Raw genomic sequence first — 24,232 nt, 5'->3', positions numbered from 1 at the left:
TATCCTATCCTATCCTATCCTATCCTATCCTATCCTATCCTATCCTATCCTATCCTATCCTATAGATAGAATAAACCAGGTTGGAAGAGACCTTCAAGATCATCCTGCCCCAACCCATCAACCAATCCAGCCCACCTAAACAACTAACCCATGGCACCAAGCACCCCATCAAGTCTCCTCCTGAACACCTCCAGTGATGGTGACTCCACCACCTCCCCCAGGCAGCCCATTCCAATGGGCAATCACTCTCTCTGTATAGAACTTCCTCCCATCCTATCCCATCCTATCCCATCCCCCTATGCAAGGTTGGTCTCTTTATGTTCATGCTATCTGAAGGCCATTTCTACCAGTGGCAGTAGCACTGTAGTACTGTGTCCAGTTCTGGGCCCCTCAGTTTAGGGAGGAGGTTGAGTTGCTGGAAGGTGTCCAGAGAAGGGCAACAAAGTTGGTGAGGTGCTTGGAACACAGCCCTGGGAGGAGAGGCTGAGGGAGCTGGGGTTGCTTAGCCTGGAGAAGAGGAGGCTCAGGGGTGACCTTACTGCTGTCTCCAACTACCTGAAGGGGAGGTTGTAGACAGGCAGAGGTTGGTCTCTTCTCCCAGGCACCCAGCACCAGAACAAGAGGACACAGTCTCAGGCTGCACCAGGGAAGTTCAGGCTGGAGGTCAGGAGGAAGTTCTACACAGAGAGAGTGATTGCCCATTGGAATGGGCTGCCTGGGGAGGGTGGTGGAGTCACCATCCCTGGAGGTGTTCAGGAGGAGACTTGATGGGGTGCTTGGTGCCATGGGTTAGTTGTTTAGGTGGTGTTGGATGATAGGTTAGACTCAATGATCTTGAAGGTCTCTTCCAACCTGGTCTGGTCTGGTCTGGTCTGGTCTATTCTATTCTATTCATTTGGTCTGCCAAGATCCAGCCCTATTAGGTGGAAGATGGCTAATCTGATGACAGTGGAAAGAGAGAAATTTACCCTGAGCTGTGTCCAGGTATTGCTGTCACTGGAGGCTGCTGTGTTTGGGACCATACCAGCAGCTTTCCAAAAGATGGAGGATATCCAATGCTGATTTGTGGCTACCAACAAGAGTTGTAAGTTTGTTGTCAGTTGTAGATGCCTCTGTTAAGGACTCTGGTGCAAGGTTTCAGTCTTGCAATGATCCAGGTTAGCATACCAAGGAACCAAGCATCTCTGGAGGACTTGCACTTTGTTTTCCCCATTGCCATTGTCCCTCTCATCTTAAGTTACACTTCACATCTGTTTTGTTTTGGGGTTTTTCTTTGCACAGAGTGCTGGCAGGCCTGGACACTGGTGAATGAAGCTAATCTGGGTGATCTCTTCAATGGTATGTGCATCTCAATTGGATTGATTTGGGTGCATGGGATTTAATTTGCCATGTTTTACTCACCAGGAGCTTATTTCCTTTCACTGAACTCATAGTATCACAGTATCAGTCAGGGTTGGAAGGGACCACAAGGATCAGCTAGTTCCAACCCCCCTGCCATGGGCAGGGACACCCCACACTAGATCAGGCCTGGCCAGAGCCTCAGCCAGCCTGGGCTTAAACACCTCCAGGGGACAGGGCCCCAACCACCTCCCTGCACAACCCATTCCAGGGCTTCACCACTCTCATGGGGAAGAGCTTCCTCCCTCACCTCCAGCCTCAATCTCCCCACCTCCAGCTTCATTCCATTCCCCCCTAGTCCTAGCACTGCCTGAGATCCTGAGCAGTCCCTCCCCAGCCTTCCTGGAGCCCCCTTCAGATCCTGGAAGGGCCACAATGAGGTCACCTGGGAGCCTTCTCTTCTCCAGACTGAACAGCCCCAACTCCTTCAGTCTGTCCTCACAGGAGAGGTGCTCCAGCCCTCTGCTCTTCCTCCTGGCCCTTCTCTGGACACCTTCCAGCACCTCCACATCCCTCTTGCAATAGGGGCTCCAGAACTGGAGGCAGGACTCCAGGTGGGGTCTCAGCAGAGCTGAGCAGAGGGGGAGAATCACCTCCCTTGCCCTGCTGGCCACACTTCTCCTGCTGCAGCCCAGGAGCTGATTGGCTTTCTGGGCTGCAAGTGCACACTGAGAGCTCCTGGTGAGCTTCTCCTCCCGCAGCACCCCCAAGTTTCTCTCCTCAGGGCTGCTTTCCAGCCAGTCCCTGCCCAGCCTGCATTTGTGCCTGGGATTGCCTCCACCCAGCTGCAGGACCCTGCCCTTGGTCTTGTTGAACCTCCTGAGGTTGGCTTGTGCCCACCTCTCCAGCCTGTCCAGGTCCCTCTGGATGGCCTCCCTTCCCTCCAGCCTGTCTGCTGCACCACACAGCTTGGTGCCATCAGCAAACCTGCTGAGGGTGCACTCAGTGCCACTGTCCATGGCACCCCACAAAGATGCTGAACAAGCCTGGTCCCAGGAGTGATCCCTGAGGGACTCTGCTTGTCCCTGGCCTCCACTGGGACATGGAGCCATTGACAGCCACTCTTTGGGTGCAGCCATCAAGCCAGTTCCTTATCCATGTAGTGGTCACCCATCACACCCCATGTGTCACCAGCCTGGAGCCCAGGCTGTGGTGTGGGACAGTGCAGAAGGCTTTTCCTGTGCAGGTCTCCTGGTGCTCTGTGCAAACAGCTAAGCCTTCCTGATGCATCTCTGCATTGTCAAGCTTGTCAGTGCACGCCTGAATTTACCCTCTTGGGGGAAGGAAAGGAAGAATTGGAGCAAAAGTGCAAGAGTGTGTGTTATGTGTCAGCTGGTCACTCACCTGTGTGCAAGCACCTGACTTGAGTGTGAGTTACAAAGGGCAGCTTCTCTTTCTGGTGGACACTTGTAGCATGCTCTTCATTCACTCTAGTTCATAGCAAGTCACTGCTATGACTTGGATGTTGGATGCATTTTGGCAGTTACCTCCTTAGTAACTGTAAAGCTCCATTACAAACTGAAACCTGGGTTGCTGAAGCTCTTTTCTTGCATTCATTTCTTTTCAGTAAGTGATGTGTTTGATGAAGATGGCACAGAGGCACAGCATCTTCCAGGGGACAACACTGCAACCTCTGCTGAAGGCTCTCAAAGGTCAGTGCACCTAACAGTTTCTTCCAGTTCTTTGTTTGACATTCACTCTTATAATCATACAATCAATAACGTTGGCAAAGACCTCAGAGATCATCAACCTAGCACCCAGCACCTCAGGACCAACTAAATCATGGTGCCGACATCCAATCCCCTCTTGAACGTCTCCAGGCATGGTGACTCCACCACCTCCCTGGGCAGCACATTCCAATGGCCAATCACTCTGGGAAGAAACTTTCTCCTCACTTCAAGCCTAAACCTCCCCTGGCACAGCTTGAGACTGTGTCCTCTTGTTCTAGTACTGGTTGCCTGGGAGAAGAGACCAAACCCCACCTGGCTACCACCTTCCTTCAGGTAGTTGTAGAGAGCAAGAAGGTCTCCCCTGAGCCTTCTCTTCTCCAGGCTAAGCAACCCCCAGCTCCCTCAGCCTCTCCTCATAGGGCTGTGCTCCCAGCCTTACTGTTGGTCTCTTCTCCCAGGCAACCAGCACCAGAACAAGAGGACACAGTCTCAATCTGTGCAGTGGAGGTTTAGGCTGGATGTTAGGAAGAAATTCTTCCCAGAAAGAGAGATTGGCCATTGGAATGTGCTGCCCAGGGAGGTGGTGGAGTCACCATCACTGGAGGTGTTCAAGAAGGGACTGGACATGGCACTTGGTGCCATGGTTTTGTTGATTAGCTTTGATGATCTAAAAGGTCTTTTCCAACCTGGTTTATTCTACTCCCCTCCCCCTCCCCTCCCCTCCCCTCCCCTCCCCTCCCCTCCCCTCCCCTCCCCTCCCCCTCCCCTCCCCTCCCCTCCCCTCCCCTCCCCTCCCCTCCCCTCCCCTCCCCTCCCCTCCCCTCCCCTCCCCTCCCCTCCCCTCCCCTCCCCTCCCCTCCCCTCCCCTCCCCTCCCCTCCCCTCCCCTCCCCCCCATGCAAGCAGTTACTCAGTGAAACCCGTGGCCTTCCAGCACTGGGCTGTCTCTCTCCTGTGCTGCTAACACTGAGCCACTACCAGCCTGAGTGTTTTACTGCTTGTCTCAGAGGCTGCTGCTGGTGTTTTTAGTGCCTTCTTTACTCACACTTTTAATTCTGTATTTCTCTTTTAATTCCAAACAGCAGAAAGGAGGAGATGGCAAAAGCAGGTTCGAGGAGTGAAGAAGAGCCCAGTGAACCGCAGGGATCCCCTCTAAGCCTGACGTACCGGAGCCATCAGTGCTCCAGCGCCTGCCTGGCCCGCAGCGCCGCGGGGCCCTTCAGGGGGGAAAACCCCCTGCGCATCCCCATGCTGTTTGACTTCCAGAGGCGCCACGCCAAAAGCAGACTGCCTCTCCAAGCCGCTGGACGTCACCTACAGAGCGCCCTGCGGCCGCAGCCTGAGGAGCTTCGGGGAGGTGCGGAATTACTTGTTCCAGACGGGCTGCAACTTCCTCTGCGTCGATCACTTCTCCTTCAACACCTACGTCCTGCTGGGCCGGAGCGCCGGCAGCCCCGAGCCCCTGGTCTTCGAGTTTGATATCAGCAACGGGGCTGAGGTGGTGCCCATCTCCTTCTCCAACGACCTGGACCACGCCAGGTTGCCTTACTTCAAGTACCGGCGCGCGCCTCCTGGCCCGCCCGCGCGGCTACTGCCTCAACAACCTCTCCAGCCTGTTTCTGGCGTCCTGCGACTGCACCGACGGCTGCGTCGATAGGTAGGGTAGAGGAAGCTGAGCCCGGGCAGCGTGGTGCGCGGTGCCTCGCTAGCAGGGTGGTGGGGTTAGCACAGAGCTGCACAGTGCAGCTGCACAGCGGCACTCCAGGCACCAGTGGTGTGCCCCAGGGAGCAGTGCTGGGCCCTGTGCTCTTTAACATCTTCATTGATGATCTGGGTGAGGGCATTGAGTCCATCAGCAGTAAATTTGCTGAGGACACCAAGCTGGGGGCAGGAGTTGATCTGCTGGAGGGTAGAGAGGCTCTGCAGAGGGACCTCAACAGGCTGGGCAGATGGGCAGAGGCCAAGGGCAGGAGATTGAACACATCCAAGTGCCAGGTTCTGCACATTGGCCACAGCAACCCCAGGCAGTGCTACAGGCTGGGGTGAGAGTGGCTGAGAGCAGCCAGGCAGAGAGGGACCTGGGGGGTGCTGGTTGATGGTAGGCTGAACATGAGCCTGCAGTGTGCCCAGGCAGCCAGGAGGGCCAATGGCATCCCTGGCCTGCATCAGGAAGAGTGTGGCCAGCAGGAGCAGGGAGGTCATTCTGCCCCTGGACACTGCACTGGTTAGGCCACACCTCGAGTCCTGTGTCCAGTTCTGGGCCCCTCAGTTTAGGAAGGAGGTTGACTTGCTGGAAGGTGTCCAGAGAAGGGCAACAAGCCTGCAGTGGGCAGTAGTTGTCCTCCCTACTCTAGTCATGAGGTCTGTGGTGACAGGTTGGACTCGATCTTGGAGGTCTCTTCTAACCTTAGTGATACTGAATACTGAATACTGAAATAACAACAGACCAATAGGATAGAATAGCATTAACCAGGTTGGAGAAGGCCTCAGAGATCATCCAGTCCAACCTCTCACCCAACACCATCTGATCAACTAAACCATGGCACCAAGTGCCTCATCCAGGCTCTTCTTAAACACCTCCAGTGATGGTGACTCCACCACCTCCCCAGGCAGCACATTCCAATGGGCAGTCACTCTTTCTGTATAGAACTTCTTCCTGACATCCAGCCTAAACCTCCCCTGGTGCAGCTTGAGACTGTGACCTAACAAAACCTTGACATTACAAGCCTGGAGTAATGAAAGCTTCAGCAATTTAGGTTACTTAGATTCAGCTGAGCAGCAGGGAACAGAAAGTACACAGGATGCTGTTTCCTTGCACTGAACTCTCCCAAGAGTCAAGATGCTTTTGATGTGCAGTTTGGGGGTTCAGGATTTGGGCCACTGCTGTCTGCACAAATGCTATGGGGGTTTGGAGCTGTGGACGGCATAAGGTGGTGACAACCAGCAGTAGTGCTCAAGTTTTCCACTCCACAGTGTGAAACTCTTCAGTTTCCTGGGGCCAGGGTGGGAGGAAGGTAACAAGCCAGGATACTGTGCCAGAAGTGAGGCTTGAAGTGAGGAGAAAGTTCTTCCCAGGGAGAGTTGTTGGACATTGGAATGTGCTGCCCAGGGAGGTGGTGGAGTCACCATCCCTGGAGGGTGCTCAAGAGGGGATTGGAGGTGGCACTTGGTGCCATGGTTTAGTCCTGAGGTGTTGGGTGACAGGTTGGACTTGATGATCTTTGAGGTCTCTTCCAACCTGATTGATTCTGTGATTCTAAGTGTGCCATTAATTCATTCAATCCATTTGCCAGTTCCTTGTTGTACTTCAGACATCTGGATCTCTCTACCTTTTAAGGAGCTTGATGGAAGAATGAGGCTGGGGTGGTGTGGTGGGTTGAAGTTTCCCCCCCAACATTGGCTTTGCCAGACCAGCTCAGTTAGGAGGGAGTGAAGCTGTATTTACAGGCAAAATCTACACTCTGCAGTGGACTGCAATGAACATGGACACAATACACAGGAGTTACAATATTCACAGGTAGTCACAATTAATAAACAGCACAAGGACCCCCCCCTGGCCAAGGACCAGGGGAAGCTATTAGCTTCTCCCTCCCTTACCCCCCCTGTACAAGAGAAAGGAGCAGAGAAGTTAGACTTAGCCCAAGGCCAGCCAAAAGCATGCAGGTTATCTGAGCAAAGCAAAAGCAGCCAGAGATCAGAAGAGAAAAGGGAAGAAACTGTTATGGTACAGCTCCTCTTACTCCAGATACTTACCCAATGAACTTGTTTCACTGTTACTTTCCAGGTCAAAATGTGCATGCCTACAGCTAACTGCAAGAGGCTGTAGGAAAATTTCTCTACCTCCAAGTAGCAAAACACCCCAGGGATACAGTTACAAAAGACTGGAGGGACCTGTGCCTTCTGGGTAAGAAAGACCAAGCTCTTAACTGTTATTTATATGCTCTTATGTCACTCCTGTAGTGTTAAGTGCTACAGGCCAGTTTCTGGATTAATGAAACTCTTCCAACCTGGTCTCGCCCCTTCCCCTTCCCCCTTCCCCTTTCCCCTTCCCCTTCCCCTTCCCCTTCCCCTTCCCCTTCCCCTTCCCCTTCCCTTCCCCTTCCCCTTCCCCCTTCCCCTTCCCCTTCCCCTTCCCTTCCCCCTTCCCCTTCCCCTTCCCTTCCCCTTCCCCTTCCCCTTCCCCTTCCCCTTCCCCTTCCCCTTCCCCTTCCCCTTCCCCTTCCCCTTCCCCTTCCCCTTCCCCTTCCCCTTCCCCTTCCCCTTCCCCTTCCCCTTCCCCTTCCCCTTCCCCTTCCCCTTCCCCTTCCCCTTCCCCTTCCCCTTGAAGGTGTCCAGAGAAGGGCAACGAGGCTGGGGAGAGGCCTTGAGCACAGCCCTGTGAGGAGAGGCTGAGGGAGCTGGGGTTGCTTAGCCTGGAGAGGAGGAGGCTCAGGGGAGACCTTCTTGCTCTCTACAACTACCTGAAAGGAGGTTGTAGCCAGGAAGGGGTTGGTCTCTTCTCCCAGGCAAGCAGCACCAGAACAAGAGGACACAATCTCAGGCTGTGCCAGGGGAGGTTTAGACTCGAGGTGAGGAGGAAGTTCTTCACCCAGCGAGTCATTCGTCATTGGAATGTGCTGCCCAGGGAGGTGGTTGAGTCATCGTCCCTGGAGGTGTTCAAGAGGGGATTGGATGTGGCACTTGGTGCCGTGGTCTGGTCATGAGGTCTGTGTTGATAGGTTGGACTCGATGATCCTCGAGGTCCTTTCCAACCTTAGTTATACTGTGAGACTGTGATACTCCTCTCCTCTCCTCTTCTTTACTCCTCTCCTCTCCTCTGTCACAATTTTACTGACAGGGCAGGATGATGAAGAATAATGCATGTGACTTGAGTAAGGGGAGGAAAAAACCTGCTTTTGTACTGCAGCTTGTTTCAAGGTCCAGGAGCAGTGTGAAGAGTAACACAGTTGATGCAGGAGCTCTGGCTGTATCTGGCCTCTGTACTCATTCATTCCAGCATGAAAAAGGAAGAAGGGAGAGGGCAAGGAAGCCTGCCACAAGGGAAGGTCATCTCTCATAAGACCATCACAGTGTATATCAACCAAAGAAGTGGGTAGCAGTGGCCAGCCTTGAGTTTTGCCCTGTATCTTGCCCACTCATTTTCTCTGTAGGACCAGAGTCCCACAGAACTGTCTGCCAGCTGCTGTTGCCAGGCTTGGTGATGTGAGTTTCTTCTGAGAATCTCCAAAGCCATCCCAGTGCTGCAAGTGTGCCCTTCCCCTTTGTCCTTTCTCATGGATTAATGTGTGGCCTAGAGAAGGGGCCAAAAGCCTTCAGATTAGGATAGAATAGAATAGAATAGAATAGAATAGAATAGAATAGAATAGAATAGAATAGAATAGACCAGGTTGGAGGAGACCTTCAAGATCATCACATCCAACCTACCTAATCAACTAACCCATGGCACCAAGCACCCCATCAAGTCTCCTCCTGAACACCTCCAGTGATGGTGACTCCACCACCTCCCTGGGCAGCCCATTCCAATGGCCAATCACTCTGTGTACAATTTATTCCTAACCTCCACCCTAAACCTCCCCATGCACAGCTTGAGACTGTGTCCTCTTGTTCTGGTGCTGCTTGCCTGGGAGAAGAGACCAACCTCTGCCTGTCCACAACCTCCCTTCAGGTAGTTGTAGAGAGCAAGAAGGTCTCCCCTGAGCCTCCTCTTCTCCAGGCTAAGCAACCCCAGCTCCCTCAGCCTCTCCTCACAGGGCTGTGTTCCAAACCCCTCACCAACCTTGTTGCCCTCCTCTGGACACCTTCCAGCAAGTCAACCTCTGTGTGAGGCAGCTTTCTGCAGTAGCCAAGGGCTGAACCTTGGCTTTTAGGAGCCCCTTTCAGTCCCTTGTCACTGTGTGATGTTTATGGTTGGCATACAGAATTAAAGCTGCTAATGAACCTAGAAGCAAATGGGGGTGTGGAGAGGGGAGGGGAAGGCACAATTGTGAGTGCTTGTAGAAATATTTTGTTCAGTGCAGAACTCCTGACAGCTGCAGTGAGGCCCAGGCAGAAGACAGGTTGCCTTTGCCTAAACCTGTCCCAGGGCAGAATGAGGCACTGAGATGGATTTCTGCATCTTTGATTGACTCAGGGGAAACAGAAAGGTGGCATTTATATTTTCTTGTCTGCATACACCAAAACTAGGCTGACAGGCTCATAAAATTGATGAGTCAGCAGTCAAGAGCATCATGAGACTCAGAGCTAGTGTCTTTACCTTTCCCAGTCATCTGCTTCATGAATGCTCTGGAAGGAAAGTAACAATGGCAAATTGGGTTGGGGGATGCCTTCTTTGACACTGTGTTTTGTTTTGCTGCTTCTTGACAGAATTTATGAGTGTAGTGTGTTGTGTGGGTGTGACAAGATGATGTGTCAGAACAGAGTGGTACAGCATGGCATTCAAGTCAGGTTGCAAGTGTTCAACACAGAGAAGAAAGGCTGGGGCGTCCGCTGCCTGGATGATATCGACAAGGGGACCTTTGTTTGTACTTACTCAGGTAACAGAAGGTGAAGGTGGAGAGCATAATGCTCCCTCTGCTGTGGCCTGTGCCCTGAATTATCATAGTATCAGTCAGGGTTGGAAGGGACCACAAGGATCAGCTAGTTCCAACCCCCCTGCCATGGGCAGGGACACCCCACACTACATCAGCCTGGCCACAGCCTCAGCCAGCCTGGGCTTAAACACCTCCAGGGACAGGGCCCCAACCACCTCCCTGCACAACCCATTCCAGGGCTTCACCACTCTCATGGGGAAGAACTTCCTCCTCACCTCCAGCCTCAATCTCCCCACCTCCAGCTTCATTCCATTCCCCCTAGTCCTAGCACTCCCTGAGATCCTGAGCAGTCCCTCCCCAGCCTTCCTGGAGCCCCCTTCAGATCCTGGAGGGCCACAATGAGGTCACCTGGGAGCCTTCTCTTCTCCAGACTGAACAGCCCCAACTCCTTCAGTCTGTCCTCACAGGAGAGGTGCTCCAGCCCTCTGATCATCCTCCTGGCCCTGCTCTGGACACCTTCCAGCACCTCCAGATCCCTCTTGGAATAGGGGCTCCAGAACTGGAGGCAGGACTCCAGGTGGGGTCTCCCCAGAGCTGAACAGAGGGGGAGAATCACCTCCCTTGCCCTGCTGGCCACACTTCTCCTGCTGCAGCCCAGGATCTGATTGGCTTTGTGGGCTGCAAGTGCACACTGAGAGCTCCTGGTGAGCTTCTCCTCCCCCAGCACCCCCAAGGCTCTCTCCTCAGGGCTGCTTTCCAGCCAGTCCCTGCCCAGCCTGCATTTGTGCCTGGGATTGCCTCCACCCAGCTGCAGGACCCTGCCCTTGGTCTTGTTGAACCTCCTGAGGTTGGCTTGTGCCCACCTCTCCAGCCTGTCCAGGTCCCTCTGGATGGCCTCTCTTCGCTCCAGCAAACAGTGTAATGTAAGGGTGGAAAAGATGATCAAGCAGACAGAGAGCCTTTAAGAACTCTGCAGCCTGATGGTGCCAGACAAGCAATCAAAATGTTCTGGAGCAAAGCCTATCTCAGACTGTTGATTTTTCCACACAGGTTTGTGCATCCTGTGCTGGGGCTAGTCTTCCTTCAGTATAAGTCTGTTCTTATTTTGCTCTGGTGGGTATGACCCGTCTTAGAGTAGAAGAGAATAAACCAGGTTGGAAGAGACCTTCAAGATCATCGTGTCCAACCCATCAACCAATCCAACCCATCTAAACAACTAACCCATGGCACCAAGCACCCCATCAGGTCTCCTCCTGAACACCTCCAGGGATGGTGACTCCACCACCTCCCCAGGCAGCCCATTCCAATGGGCAATCACTCTCTCTGTGTAGAACTTCTTCCTAACCTCCAGCCTGAACCTCCCCTGGCACAGCCTGAGACTGTGTCCTCTTGTTCTGGTGCTGGCTGCCTGGGAGAAGAGACCAACCTCTGCCTGTCTACAACCTCCCTTCAGGGAGTTGTAGAGAGCAAGAAGGTCACCCCTGAGCCTCCTCTTCTCCAGGCTAAGCAACCCCAGCTCCCTCAGCCTCTCCTCACAGGGCTGTGCTCCAAGCCCCTCACCAACTTCGTTGCCCTTCTCTGGACTCATTCCAGCAAGTCAACCACCTTCCTAAACTGAGGAGCCCAGAACTGGACACAGGACTCAAGGTGTGGCCTAAGCAGTGCAGTGTCCAGGGGCAGAATGACCTCCCTGCTCCTGCTGGCCACACTTAGCAAACAAACAACCTTTTTTGTTTTCTTCCAGGCAGATTAATGAGCAAAGCTGAAGGCCAAGCACTGGGGGAGACTGGTGAAGAACTGAAAGAGAAGCCTGCTGTGAATGACACAGGCCATGGCTTTTCTTCCAAGAAAAGGAAATTTGAGACTGATCCTTCGGGCTCTGTAACTGAGCCAGTGCAAAGTGGCAACAGTGACAGTCTTGAGAAGGAGGAATCTTTGTCTCAGTCAGTGGATAACAAGAAGAAGTCCATTCTGTAAGTTGGCCAAAGCAAATGGAAACATCACAAAGTCAATGTTCTGCTATTCCACAAAGTGCTTCATAATAGTTAAGAGTAGAACTGGATGTCCTCAGCTGAGGGGGGTGGTTTTGACTTTCTCAAGCTTTTTGGTTAATTCCTGATGATTTCTTCTAGTAGGGCAGATTTTTTTCTCTATATTGATTTTACTTACTACTGATTTTACACTTGGCATTTTCTGGACATTATCTGCTAGAATAGAATTAACCAGGTTGGAAAAGACCTCAGAGATCATCAAGTCCAACCTCTCACCCAACACCATCTGATCAACTAAACCATGGCACCAAGTGCCTCAGCCAGGCTCTTCCTAAATGGTTCCAGGGATGGTGACTCCACCACCTCCCAGGGCAGCACATCGCAATGGCCAATCTCTCTTGCTGGGAAGAATTTCTTCCTCACCTCCAGCCTAAACCTCCCCTGGCACAGCTTGAGACTGTGTCCTCTTGTTCTGGTGCTGGTTGCCTGGGAGAAGAGACCAACCCCCACCTGGCTACAACCTCCCTTCAGGGAGTTGTAGAGAGCAAGAAGGTCTCCCCTGAGCCTCCTCTTCTCCAGGCTAAGCAACCCCAGCTCCCTCAGCCTCTCCTCACAGGCCTTGGGCTCTGGGTGTACTTCATCTGTTCAGGGCATTATTCACCATGCTGATTTGAAAGACTTAATAAAAGGTACTTGAGATAAATGATTTAAAGGTACCTGACTGGTTTGATGAAGGTTTTTGTAACAAATTACCCACTCACTGTCTTATCCTTTGCTCTAAACCTCTTGTGCTTTGTAACAGAACCTTTTGTGGTAGGAGTCTTAACCTTTCCCATTAGGAGGCTGACAACAGCTCAGCTTTAACCCTGTTAATTCTGCCTCAAGAAATGACAGTCAAGCTGGGCTGAGAAACCTTTGAGAGGGCTGAAGGGAGGTTGTAGCCAGGTGGGGGTTGGCCTCTTCTCCCAGGCAACCACCAACAGAACAAGAGGACACAGTCTCAAGCTGTGCCAGGGGAGGTTTAGGCTTGAGGTTAGGAACAAATCCTTCTCAGAAAGAGAGATTGTGTGCTAAGCATGACAATGGCATTCACCCACAGGGGCTGCCTTTGTAAGGACAGACAGGTTAATGTCACAATTCCTTGTGGCTGCTGCACCTTTTGGATTTACAGAGGGCTTTAAATGTTAAGAAAGCCTGGAAGAGTAGCATTTGTTGCTGTTATCAGTAGCCCACAGGAGTACCCTGATGGTTCTTTGTGTCAAGAAGTTGTGTTGGACATTTTATGGAGTTAGAGCAGTGGAGATGTTGCTTATTGCTAGATGTTGTACAGGTGATTAGTTTCCAAACTGCTTGTTTTTCTACTGCACTCAGGCATAACCCAAATGAATATGATCTTAGGTGTTTTGAATGCACATGCCAAGCACTGTTTTCTGTCCTTCCTGAACCTTCTCCTGTGAAGGTGTGAGGTTCCTTTGTGCTTCAGCTTCTTCTGTCTCTGCTGTATGGCATAGTATCATAGTATCAGTCAGGGTTGGAAGGGACCACAAGGATCAGCTAGTTCCAACCCCCCTGCCATGGGCAGGGACACCCCACACTACATCAGCCTGGCCACAGCCTCAGCCAGCCTGGGCTTAAACACCTCCAGGGACAGGGCCCCAACCACCTCCCTGCACAACCCATTCCAGGGCTTCACCACTCTCATGGTGGAAAAACTTCTTCCTCACCTCCAGCCTGAATCTCCCCACCTCCAGCTTCATTCCATTCCCCCTAGTCCTAGCACTCCCTGAGATCCTGAGCAGTCCCTCTCCAGCCTTCTTGTAGGCCCCCTTCAGATCCTGGAAGGCCACAATGAGGTCACCTGGGAGCCTTCTCTTCTGCAGACTGAACAGCCCCAACTCCTTCAGTCTGTCCTCACAGGAGAGGTGCTCCAGCCCTCTGCTCATCCTCCTGGCCCTTCTCTGGACACCTTCCAGCACCTCCAGATCCCTCTTGCAATAGGGGCTCCAGAGCTGGAGGCAGTACTCCAGGTGGGGTCTGCCCAGAGCTGAGCAGAGGGGGAGAATCACCTCCATTGACCTGCTGGCCACACTTCTCATGCAGCCCAGGATCTGCTAGAGTGTGTGTTGTGAGAGTTGCTTAAGGGTCTGTCTTCTATCATTTTCTTTTGACCTTTCTGTACAGAGTTCATCCCAGCAATTCAAGGATCACAAGCAGAAGAAGCCCTGGAACTAGAAGAGTTGCTTTTCGTGACCACCAGCTTAAAATGGTAGGAATAGTAAATGGCTTTAATGTACAGATGTTTTGCTGAGTTGGATAGATGTGTCAAATTTGACACCTCTCCAGCCTGTCCAGGTCCCTCTGGATGGCCTCCCTTCCCTCCAGCCTGTCTGCTGCACCACACAGCTTGGTGTCATCAGCAAACCTGCTGAGGGTGCACTCAGTGCCACTGTCCATGTCCCCAAAGCCACTTGCTGTCCTGTGTTGACCCAGAGTTGCATGCAGCAGGAGTACATCACAACCTTTTCATTGTCTTTTATTCTGTTTGAAGGAAATTGATGCAGTGGTGCACAGTGCCAGCTCAGATGAAGACAGCAGTTCTCAGCTGCATCAGTCCAGCAATGCAAAGCTAACCAGTGGAACACAGAAAGGAAAAGAAAGTAGGTTTGCAGAGCTGTAAATGCTGCACTCTCAGTACAGTTATGGCCCAGCAGGTGATGGAATGAAAATGTAGAAACTGACCTTTGGGGGGGTGTCTGTTCTCAGAGTAGAATGATGCCTGCATAATGCTCAAGCTGTCTTAAGAGAGATCAGCAGAAGAAAGTATTGCTGCCCTGCATAGTGCAGTGCCTTAACTGCTACAGGGCAGTCTTGTGTCTGGAGAGTTGATCCTGGGACATGTTTAGAATAGAATAGAATAGAATAGACCAGGTTGGAAGAGACCTTCAAGATCATCAAGTCCAACCTATCATCCAACACCACCCAACCAACTAAACCATGCAACCAAGCATCCTGTGAGGTCTCCTCCTGAACACCTCCAGTGATGGTGACTCCACCACCTCCCCAGGCAGCCCATTCCAATGGGCAATCACTCTCTCTGTGTAGAACTTCCTCCTAACCTCCAGCCTGAACCTCCCCTGGCACAGCCTGAGACTGTGTCCTCTTGTTCTGGTGCTGGCTGCCTGGGAGAAGAGACCAACCTCTGCCTGGCTACAACCTCCCTTCAGGGAGTTGTAGAGAGCAATAATGTCACCCCTGAGTCTCCTCTTCTCCAGGCTGAGCAACCCCAGCTCCCTCAGCCTCTCCTCACAGGGCTGTGCTCCAAACCCCTCCCCAGCTTTGTTGCCCTTCTCTGGACACCTTCCAGCAAGTCAACCTCCTTCCTAAACTGAGGGGCCCAGAACTGGACACAGGACTCAAGGTGTGGCCTAACCAGTGCAGTGTCCAGGGGCAGAATGACCTCCCTGCTCCTGCTGGCCACACTCTTCCTGATGCAGGCCAGGATGCCATTGGCCCTCTTGGCCACCTGGGCACACTGCTGGCTCATGTTCAGGCAGCTGTCAATCAGCACCCCCAGGTCCCTCTCTGTTTGGCAGCTCTCAGCCACTCTGACCCCAGTCTTTAGCTCTGCATGGGGTTGCTGTGGCCAAAGTGCAGCCCCTGGCACTTGGACTTGTTGAATGCCATCCTGTTGGCCTCTGCCCATCTGTCCAGTGGGTTGAGGTCCCTCTGCAGAGCCTTTCTGCCCTCTAACTGACCAACATCTGCTCCTCACTTGGTTCAGCAACTTACACAGTGTTAAAATGCTGGTGAAATTGTTGGCACTTAAGCACTTGGTCCTCTTGGCTGCATGGGCACACTGCAGGCTCATGTTCAGCCTACCATCAACCAGCACCCCCAGCTCCCTCTCTGCCTGGCTGCTCTCAGCCACTCTGACCCCAGCCTGTAGCACTGCCTGGGGTTGTTGTGGCCAATGTGCAGCACCTGGCACTTGGATGTGTTCAATCTCCTGCCCTTGGCCTCTGCCCATCTGTCCAGCCTGTCCAGGTCCCTCTGCAGAGCCTCTCTACCCTCCAGCTTGGTGTCATCAGCAAATTTACTGATGATAGACTCAATGCCCTCATCCAGATCATCAATAAAGATGTTAAAGAGGATGTGGCCCAGCACTGATCCCTGGGGGATTCCTCCTTAGACACTCCTAGGAGCAGCTTCTCAAGTACAGTGCAGCTGTGGGAAAGTCAGGCATGCAAATCTAACTGTGTCACACCCAGTGGATGTTCCAGTCAAGGAAAGTTGAACAGGAGGTGATGCAGGGGGACCTCAAGTTGGAGAGACAGTGTGAGACTGATCTTACTGGCACATGCATCTTGTTTCTGTCTTAATGACAAGTATGTGATTCTCTCAAGGGTTAATGTGGAGAGTGGTGATTGAAAAGCTATGTGGAAGAAATAAATCTGCAGTGGGATTTTAGAAGCCTTGGGAGACTCTGTCCCTCACTGTGGGCTTGAGCAAGTGTGCTAGGCATCACAGCAGGGAATGGCCATTTGTGGGGGGGTTGAGAGAGGCCTGGAGAAGGGCAGTTGTGTTACAGGCTTGTGAGTACCAAGGAAGCTGTGTGTACATTTTGGAGAATGCAGGGTGGGTGGATAAGAGTTCAGAGCCAACCAAAGGAAATGCTTTGGCCTTAAAGTGGTGTTGGAGAAATAACTTCCATGTGCATTGACAGAACCCCACCAGCAGGAGAAGGAAGAAGACCTGCTAGACACTGGAAGAACTGAATCTGCTGAAGCAGAATGCAAAAGAAAGAGTCTGTCCCTGCAGGGTGGTGACTGTGGCAAGTCAGCTGTGCTGGATGGCACCTGGGTTGTGAGGCCATCCAAAAATGTACCCCTGAAACCTGACTGCAAGGAGGAAAACCACAGGCGGTCGAAACACGCCGCGGCTTGTGAGGAGCCTGCTGAGGACAGGATGCTTCTGCAGAACACCAGCCAAGAGACTCTTTATGCACTGGATGCCACAAAAGAAGGAAATGTGGCTCGTTTTCTCAATGTAAGTAACAAGTTGCATCTTTCTCTTGGTTGTCTTAGCTTAGGTAAAACAAAACAGAAAGCTTTTGTACAAAGGCCGTTCATGTGGTAGGCACACAAGAGGGCAGGCTGTGTGCTGCTCCCTGCAGGATCAGTAAGGTTGGGAAAGACCTCAGAGATCAGCAAGTCCAACCTAGCACCCAACACCTCAGGACTACGTAAACCATGGCTCCAAGGGCAATGTCCTATCCCCCCTTGAACACCTCCAGGGATGGTGACTCCACCACCTCCCTGGGCAGCACATTCCAATGGCCAATCTCTCTTGCTGGGAAGAACTTTCTCCTCACCTCCAGCCTAAACTTCCCCTGGCACAGCTTGAGACTGTGTCCTCTTGTTCTGGTGCTGGTTGCCTGGGAGAACAGACCAACCCCCACCTGGCTACAGCCTCCCTTCAGGGAGTTGTAGAGAGCAAGAAGGTCTCCCCTGAGCCTCCTCTTCTCCAGGCTAAGCAACCCCAGCTCCCTCAGCCTCTCTTCATAGGGCTTGTGCTTGAGACCTCTCCCCAGCTTTGTTGCCCTTCTCTGGACACCTTCAAGTGTCTCAATGTCCTTCCTAAACTGAGGGGCCCAGAACTGGACACAGGACTCAAGGTGTGGCCTAACCAGTGCTGAGCACAGGGCAGAATGACCTCCCTGCTCCTGCTGGCCACACTATTCCTGATGCAGGCCAGGATGCCATTGGCCTTCTTGGCTGCCTGGGCACACTGCTGCCTCATGTTTACCTGCTCTCAACCAGTACCCCCAGGTCCCTCTCTGCCTGGCTGCTCTCAGCCACACTGCCTCCAGCCTGTATTGGTGCTTGGGGTAGTTGTGACCAAAGTGCAGCACCCAGCACTTGGACTTGTTGAATGCCATCTTATTGGACTCTGTCCATCTGTCCAGCCTGTCAAGCTCCCTCTGCAGAGCCCTTCTACCCTCTAACTATCCTGCTCCCAGCTTGGTGTCATCTGCAAACTTACTAATGGTGGACTCAATCCCCTCATCCAGATCATCTGTGAAGGTAGTGACACATACCTGACACAAAGTGGATTCTCCAGCCAGTGATGAGGTGTTTCACCTTTTCTAAGCCAGATGTTCTGTTTTACAGCACAGCTGCTGCCCAAATCTCTTTGCCCAGAGCGTGTTTGTGGAGACTCACAACAGAAGCTTCCCCTGGGTGGCATTCTTCACAAACAGGTGAAGTTCTGGGATTGTAATGTTCTTCCTTCAGGACACTAGGAGGAAAAGCAGTGCTCAGTTACTAAGAAATAATTGTGTGAAGGAGGGGCAGATGCTTAGACTATATCACCACAAAACTGCCTTGTTATTGGTGACCTCATTGTGCACAAAGACTGAAGGGATGCAGCTGTTGATTACCCCCAAGGAGTTTTTCTTCTGTTTTGCACTGAAGTGTAAAGTGGAAAAGCTTAGTTCTGCTGTGCCCACTTGAGTGATAATCTTCAGTGGAAAACCAGGCTTAACTCAGCATAGTCATTCTCAAAGCAGAGATTCACTGATCCCAGTGTTGTGTCTGGCTTCCATAGGGCAGGATTGCACCCTTCAGGCTCTTAAGGATGAGACACTTTGTGAGCCAAACTGGCTTCACGCCTTCTCATCACAGCTATCACAAGAAGGAGGAATTTATGTAGCCCAGCATGTCCTAGGGAGGTGGCATTAGGATACTAAGAGGTAAAAACTTGCTCTGAAAGCAAAGGATACAGGTCTTCCATTAGGGGATGACAGAAAGGGAGATAGAGAGAGCTGGTGCCAGCGAGACACAGGAATGCAGCAGCTTCTCCCAAGAGAGGGAAGACAAATTGGGTAAATGAAGCTAGCTGATGTATGTGACACCAGGAGTATTAGCTGGAAAGTTAGTGTAGAGAGGAGGGAACATGCTCCAGACAAAGTGACCCCAGGGAGCACTGACCCTCTGTGGAACCTTGCACAGGGTTGGACAGCCCACACTGACACAGGTGCTGTGAGCCCGCACTGACACAGGTATCATAGTATCACAGTATCAGTCAGGGTTGGAAGGGACCACAAGGATCAGCTAGTTCGAACCCCCTGCCATGGGCAGGGACACCCCACACTACATCAGCCTGGCCACAGCCTCAGCCAGCCTGGGCTTAAACACCTCCAGGGACAGGGCCCCAACCACCTCCCTGGACAACCCATTCCAGGGCTTCACCACTCTCATGGGGAAGAACTTCCTCCTCACCTCCAGCCTCAATCTCCCCACCTCCAGCTTCATTCCATTCCCCCTAGTCCTAGCACTCCCTGAGATCCTGAGCAGTCCTTCCCCAGCCTTCCTGTAGTCCCCTGCAGATCCTGGAAGGCCACAATGAGGTCACCTGGGAGCCTTCTCTTCTGCAGACTGAACAGCCCCAACTCCTTCAGTCTGTCCTCACAGGAGAGGTGCTCCAGCCCTCTGCTCATCCTCCTGGCCCTTCTCTGAGGAGGGCTTCCAAGAACTGTGGAGGCAACCTTTTGAAATTTACCAGGAAAAGGTTTTGGTTTAGCTAGTCTGTCCTGCTCAAGTACTCTGTAAAGAAACATGTAATGAGGATTAAGGCCAGTGGAGAGAGGTAATCATCACAGTATCACAGTCTCACAGTATAACTAAGGTTGGAAGAGACCTCGAGGATCATCGAGTCCAACCTATCAACACAGACCCCATGACTAAACCATGGCACCAAGTGCCACGTCCAATCCCCTCTTGAACACCTCCAGGGATGGGGACTCCACCACCTCCCTGGGCAGCACATTCCAATGACAAACGACTCGCTCGGTGAAGAACTCTCTCCTCACCTCGAGTCTAAACCTCCCCTGGCACAGCTTGAGACTGTGTCCTCTTGTTCTGCTGCTGGTTGCCTGGGAGAGGAGAATGATCCCTTCCCGGCTACAACCACCTTTCAGGTAGTTGTAGACAGCAAGAAGGTCTCCCCTGAGCCTCCTCTTCTCCAGGCTAAGCAACCCCAGCTCCCTCAGCCTCTCCTCACAGGGCTGTGCTCAAGGCCTCTCCCCAGCTTTGTTGCCCTTCTCTGGACACCTTCAAGTGTCTCAATGTCCTTCTTAAACTGAGGGGCCCAGAACTGGACACAGGACTCAAGGTGTGGCCTAACCAGTGCAGTGTACAGGGGCAGAATGACCTCCCTGCTCCTGCTGGCCACACTGTTCCTGATGCAGGCCATGATCATGATCAGCAGAAGGTATTTGGGGAAGAAGGAATATTCCCCTCACTGGCCCTCTTGCTTTCTGGCAGTCACCCTTTCACAGCTTCTCTACAGTAAGAGCTGCCTGTAGACCATCAAGCTTAGTTGTGTATTTCCCATTAAATTGCCCCTTCCTTATTAATTCTACATGTCTGGCTTCCAGAGCACCCTGAAGCAGCAAGTGCAATTGCAGCTGTGTGCTGTTTGCAGAGTCTCAGTTTGCTGCCTGGTAAATTCATTGGATGTCCTTTATATAATATCCAGTGTGAAATACTGTATGAGTATGACAAAGAAGGAAGTAGTTGTGTTTTATTTTCCCTCAGCTGTCCCTCAGCATCTTGGTCTAAAGTATCATAGTATCATCATAGTATCATTCAGGGTTGGAAGGGACCACAAGGATCATCCAGTTCCACTCCCCCTGCCATGGGCAGGGACACCCCACACTAGATCAGCCTGGCCAGAGCCTCATCCAGCCTGGGCTTAAACACCTCCAGGGATGTAAATTGTCATTCACTTTGGGCAATTAATTTCCTACACCTTAGTCATCTCTTCTGGGTACTGTTAGAGAAGCTGGTTCATGGGGAGTGTGTGCTTAATTCTGAGTCTTAGGCTTTGTGCACAGAGTGCAATTGCATTAAAACACAGTTTGCCAGCTCAAACATGATAGTCTTCATCACCAGTGCATCTAGAGAGCTGGTCAGACCTCAGTGATGCCCTGTGCATAGTAGAGATGAACAGAACTGGGGGTGTTCTCCATGGGTTGTGTTCACTTTGGGGTTTTCTCTTTTTTTGTTGTTGCTTTCTTTTTGTTTCCTAGATTGAGCCTCAGAGGTAGAGCAGATTGTTTAGACTCAGACCCCTTCACATTTCTCCTTTGTTTGTGTTTTTCCTCTGGGGTGTGGGTGTTTGCACTCTCCATAGCTCTGCTAGGCAAAGCAGAAGGTGTGTGCCAGAGGCACTTGGTTGTCTCCTGACAAGCTGCCCCCCCCTGAAGTTTTGGGGTTTGTATGTGTGTGACTGGTGACCAACTGTAAGCAGTGTGCTCTTTATTGACTGAGTGTTTTATTTCTTAGGCTTGTGAAAGCTGGCACAGAACTCACCTGGGATTATGGTTATGAAGCTGGAAGCATGCCAGGGACAGAGATTTCCTGCCACTGTGGAGCTCAGAAGTGCAGGAAAAAAACCTTGTAGGCAAGGCAGCCCTACTGTCAGCATGGCTGGGACCTGGAGATGGATATGCTGGAAGGGGCTGCTGAGCAGTGAGCTTAAGTCAGTGGTGCTAACTGCATTAAACTCAAATGCCTTTCACCTGATTATTCTGTACATGTATATTTAAATGTCACTTTTCTACTTTGCAGAACTGGAACTCTTTGTCTTTTGTTGTCACAACGGGCAGCAAATGTTTCCCAGGTAATTTCTCTGCTCCTGGTTTTCCCCTCCACCCTTTTTCACAGCACACTGAAAGAATTGGTGCTTCTGTGCCAACTGCAGGGCTGCCCTGAGTGATACCAGACCAGCAGTTAATTGATGTTTTCTGTGTCCTTCCATAGTGCTGAGCTAGCAGAACTGTTTTCTGAAAACCATTATCAATGCAAGTCTGCTTGTTCTGGGGGGTAAGAATCATTACCAGCATGGATTGAGGAAGGGCAGGTCCTGCCTGACCAACCTGATCTCCTTCTATGATCAGGTGACTGCCTGGTGGATGTGGGGCAGGCTGTGGATGTAGTCTACCTGGACTTCAGCAAGGCCTTTGACACTGTCCCCCACAGCAAACTCCTGGCCAAGCTGTCAGCCCCTGGCTTGGACAGCAGCACTCTGAGCTGGGTTAGGAACTGGCTGGAGGCTGAGCCCAGAGAGTGGTGGTGAATGGTGCCACAGCCAGCTGGCAGCCAGGCACCAGTGGCATCCCCCAGGGATCAGTGCTGGGCCCTGTGCTCTTTAACATCTTCATTGATGAGCTGGATGAGGGCATTGAGTCCATCAGCAGTAAATTTGCTGATGACACCAAGCTGGGGACAGGAGTTGATCTGCTGGAGGGTAGAGAGGCTCTGCAGAGGGACCTGGACAGGCTGGACAGATGGGCAGAGGCCAAGGGCAGGAGATTGAACACATCCAAGTGCCAGGTTCTGCACATTGGCCACAGCAACCCCAGGCAGTGCTACAGGCTGGGGTCAGAGTGGCTGAGAGCAGCCAGGCAGAGAGGGACCTGGGGGTGCTGGTTGATGGTAGGCTGAACATGAGCCTGCAGTGTGCCCAGGCAGCCAAGAGGGCCAATGGCATCCTGGCCTGCATCAAGAACAGTGTGGCCAGCAGGAGCAGGGAGGTCATTGTGCCCCTGTACACTGCACTGGTTAGGCCACACCTTGAGTCCTGTGTCCAGTTCTGGGCCCAAAGTTGGTGAGAAGTTTGGAACACAGCCCTGTGAGGAGAGGCTGAGGGAGCTGGGGTTGCATAGCCTGGAGAGGAGGAGACTCAGGGGAGACCTTATTGCTCTCTACAACTACCTGAAGGGAGGTTGTAGACAGGCAGAGGTTGGTCTCTTCTCCCAGGCAATCAGCACCAGAACAAGAGGACACAGTCTCAGGCTGTGCCAGAGGAGGTTTAGGCTGGATGTTAGGAAGAAGTTCTACACAGAGAGAGTGATTGCCCATTGGAATGGGCTGCCTGGGGAGGTGGTGGAGTCATCATCATTGGAGGTGTTCAGGAGGAGACTTGATGGGGTGCTTGGTGCCATGGGTTAGTTGATTAGGTGGTGTTGGATGATAGGTTGGACAGGATGATCTTGAAGGTCTCTTCCAACCTGGTTTATTATTGTTGTTGTTGTTGTTGTTGTTGTTATTATTACAATATACCTAAGCCTGATGGTCCAATGGGACAGGTCATCTTGAACAGAAATGAGACTAACTGGAACACTTGCAGAGGTGTGCTCATGCTGTAGAGTGAACCATGCAAGTGCCCCTGCTGCAGGAGAGAAGGGGGTTGGTCTCTTCTCTCTAGCAGCCAGCACCAGAACAAGAGGACACAGGCTCAGGCTGCGCCAGGGGAGGTTTAGGCTGGAGGTGAGGGGAAAGTTCTTCACTGAGAGTGTCGTTTGTCATTGGGATGTGCTGCCCAGGGAGGTGGTGGAGTCACCATCCCTGGAGGTGTTCAAGAGGGGATTGGATGTGGCACTTGGTGCCATGGTCCAGTCATGAGGTCTGTGGTGACAGGTTGGACTCAATGATCCTCGAGGTCTCTTCCAACCTCAGCGATACTGTGATACATCCACTGCTCTACCATCATCTCTCCACCTGGCTATGTCCTCAAAACGCTATCAGGTTGGTCAAACATGATTTCACCTTGGTGAAAACATGTTGACTGATCCTAATGACCCTCTTATGCTTGATATGCCTTGAGACAGTGCCAATGAGTTGTTCCATCACCTTTCTGGGGGTGGAGGTGAGGCTGACTGGTCTATAATTACCAGGGTCCTCTTTCTTGCCCTTTTTGAAGACTGGAGTGGCATTTGCTTTCCTCCAGTCTTCAGGCACCTGTCCTGTTGCCCATAACTTACCAGAGATGATGGTCAGTCACACAGCAATGACTTCCACCAGTTTCCTCAGCACCTGTGGGTGCACTTCATCAGGACATGTGGATTCATGGATGTCCAGATTGTTTAACTGATCCCTAACTCAGTTCTATGAACCAAGACAAACTCCTTTACCCTGAGTTGCTCTGGGGCCTCAGTGGTCTGCAGCTTCTGAGGAGCCTGCAGCAGTACAGAGAGATACAAAGAAGTCCTCCATGTGCTGGGTGAGCACCACTGAGGCTGGGTACGAAGCTAGTGCGCTGTGGCTGCCTCCTTCACCAGGGAGAGCCTGAGTGAGTGAAAGGGTATGATTGTTGTGGGACACATATCTTCTTGTCCAGCTCTTTCCTGCTCATCTCTTGAATCAGCTGCTCAGTCAGATGTCACCCTGCCAGCCCCGGGGTGGGCGCCTGTATGGCCTCCCTCCCCCTCACATCGGGCTCCTCACCTGCCATCCCAGTCCTGGTTGAGGGACATGCAAAAAATGAACGGAGTCCATGAGAAGGTGCAAGATGTTCCCTTCCTCGTGAGGAAATCCCTTTGGAAGTGGCTGCCTGAGAGCGGCCAGGGGGAGCGCTAGACATGGGCAGCAAAACGCCGGTCCCCGACCCCCCGGCACGCCAGCGGGGCTGGGGGGGGCGCATCTCTTGTACCACGTGACAGGCGGCGGCGCGCCCCGGCCCCGCCCCGTTCCTCCCCGCGCCGGCACCGCAGCCAATCAGCGGCGGGGAGGAGGCACCAATCGGAACGCCGCTGCCGGTGAGCCGGGCGCGTGCGCGCTGCGCGGGTCCGCGTGGTGGAA

At 52.4% G+C, this 24,232-nt stretch overlaps 1 protein-coding gene across 1 annotated transcript in view; it reads left to right on the top strand.

Moving 5' to 3' along the window:
- Positions 1–21,272, top strand: part of SETDB2 (SET domain bifurcated histone lysine methyltransferase 2) — a gene marked incomplete at its 5' end in the record, with an annotated part of 260,530 nt that extends 239,258 nt beyond the window's left edge. Inside the window, 14 exon segments of the mRNA XM_068165279.1 lie at positions 1,280–1,338; positions 2,966–3,050; positions 4,150–4,345; positions 4,347–4,640; positions 4,642–4,724; positions 6,852–6,971; positions 9,431–9,600; positions 11,342–11,570; positions 13,770–13,854; positions 14,137–14,245; positions 16,312–16,634; positions 17,759–17,847; positions 20,936–21,131; positions 21,221–21,272. Of these exon segments, the coding sequence (XP_068021380.1) occupies positions 1,280–1,338; positions 2,966–3,050; positions 4,150–4,345; positions 4,347–4,640; positions 4,642–4,724; positions 6,852–6,971; positions 9,431–9,600; positions 11,342–11,570; positions 13,770–13,854; positions 14,137–14,245; positions 16,312–16,634; positions 17,759–17,847; positions 20,936–21,053 (1,960 nt within the window).
- Positions 21,273–24,232: the final 2,960 nt, after the last annotated feature.

This window comes from Melanerpes formicivorus, unplaced genomic scaffold (genome assembly GCF_026170545.1).
Source record: "Melanerpes formicivorus ecotype bairdi unplaced genomic scaffold, bMelFor1.0.p_v2 SCAF_87, whole genome shotgun sequence".
NCBI classification, from domain to species: Eukaryota; Metazoa; Chordata; class Aves; order Piciformes; family Picidae; genus Melanerpes; species Melanerpes formicivorus.
Note: the sequence above shows the minus strand (reverse complement) of the source record. Positions and strands in the feature narration are given on the sequence as shown.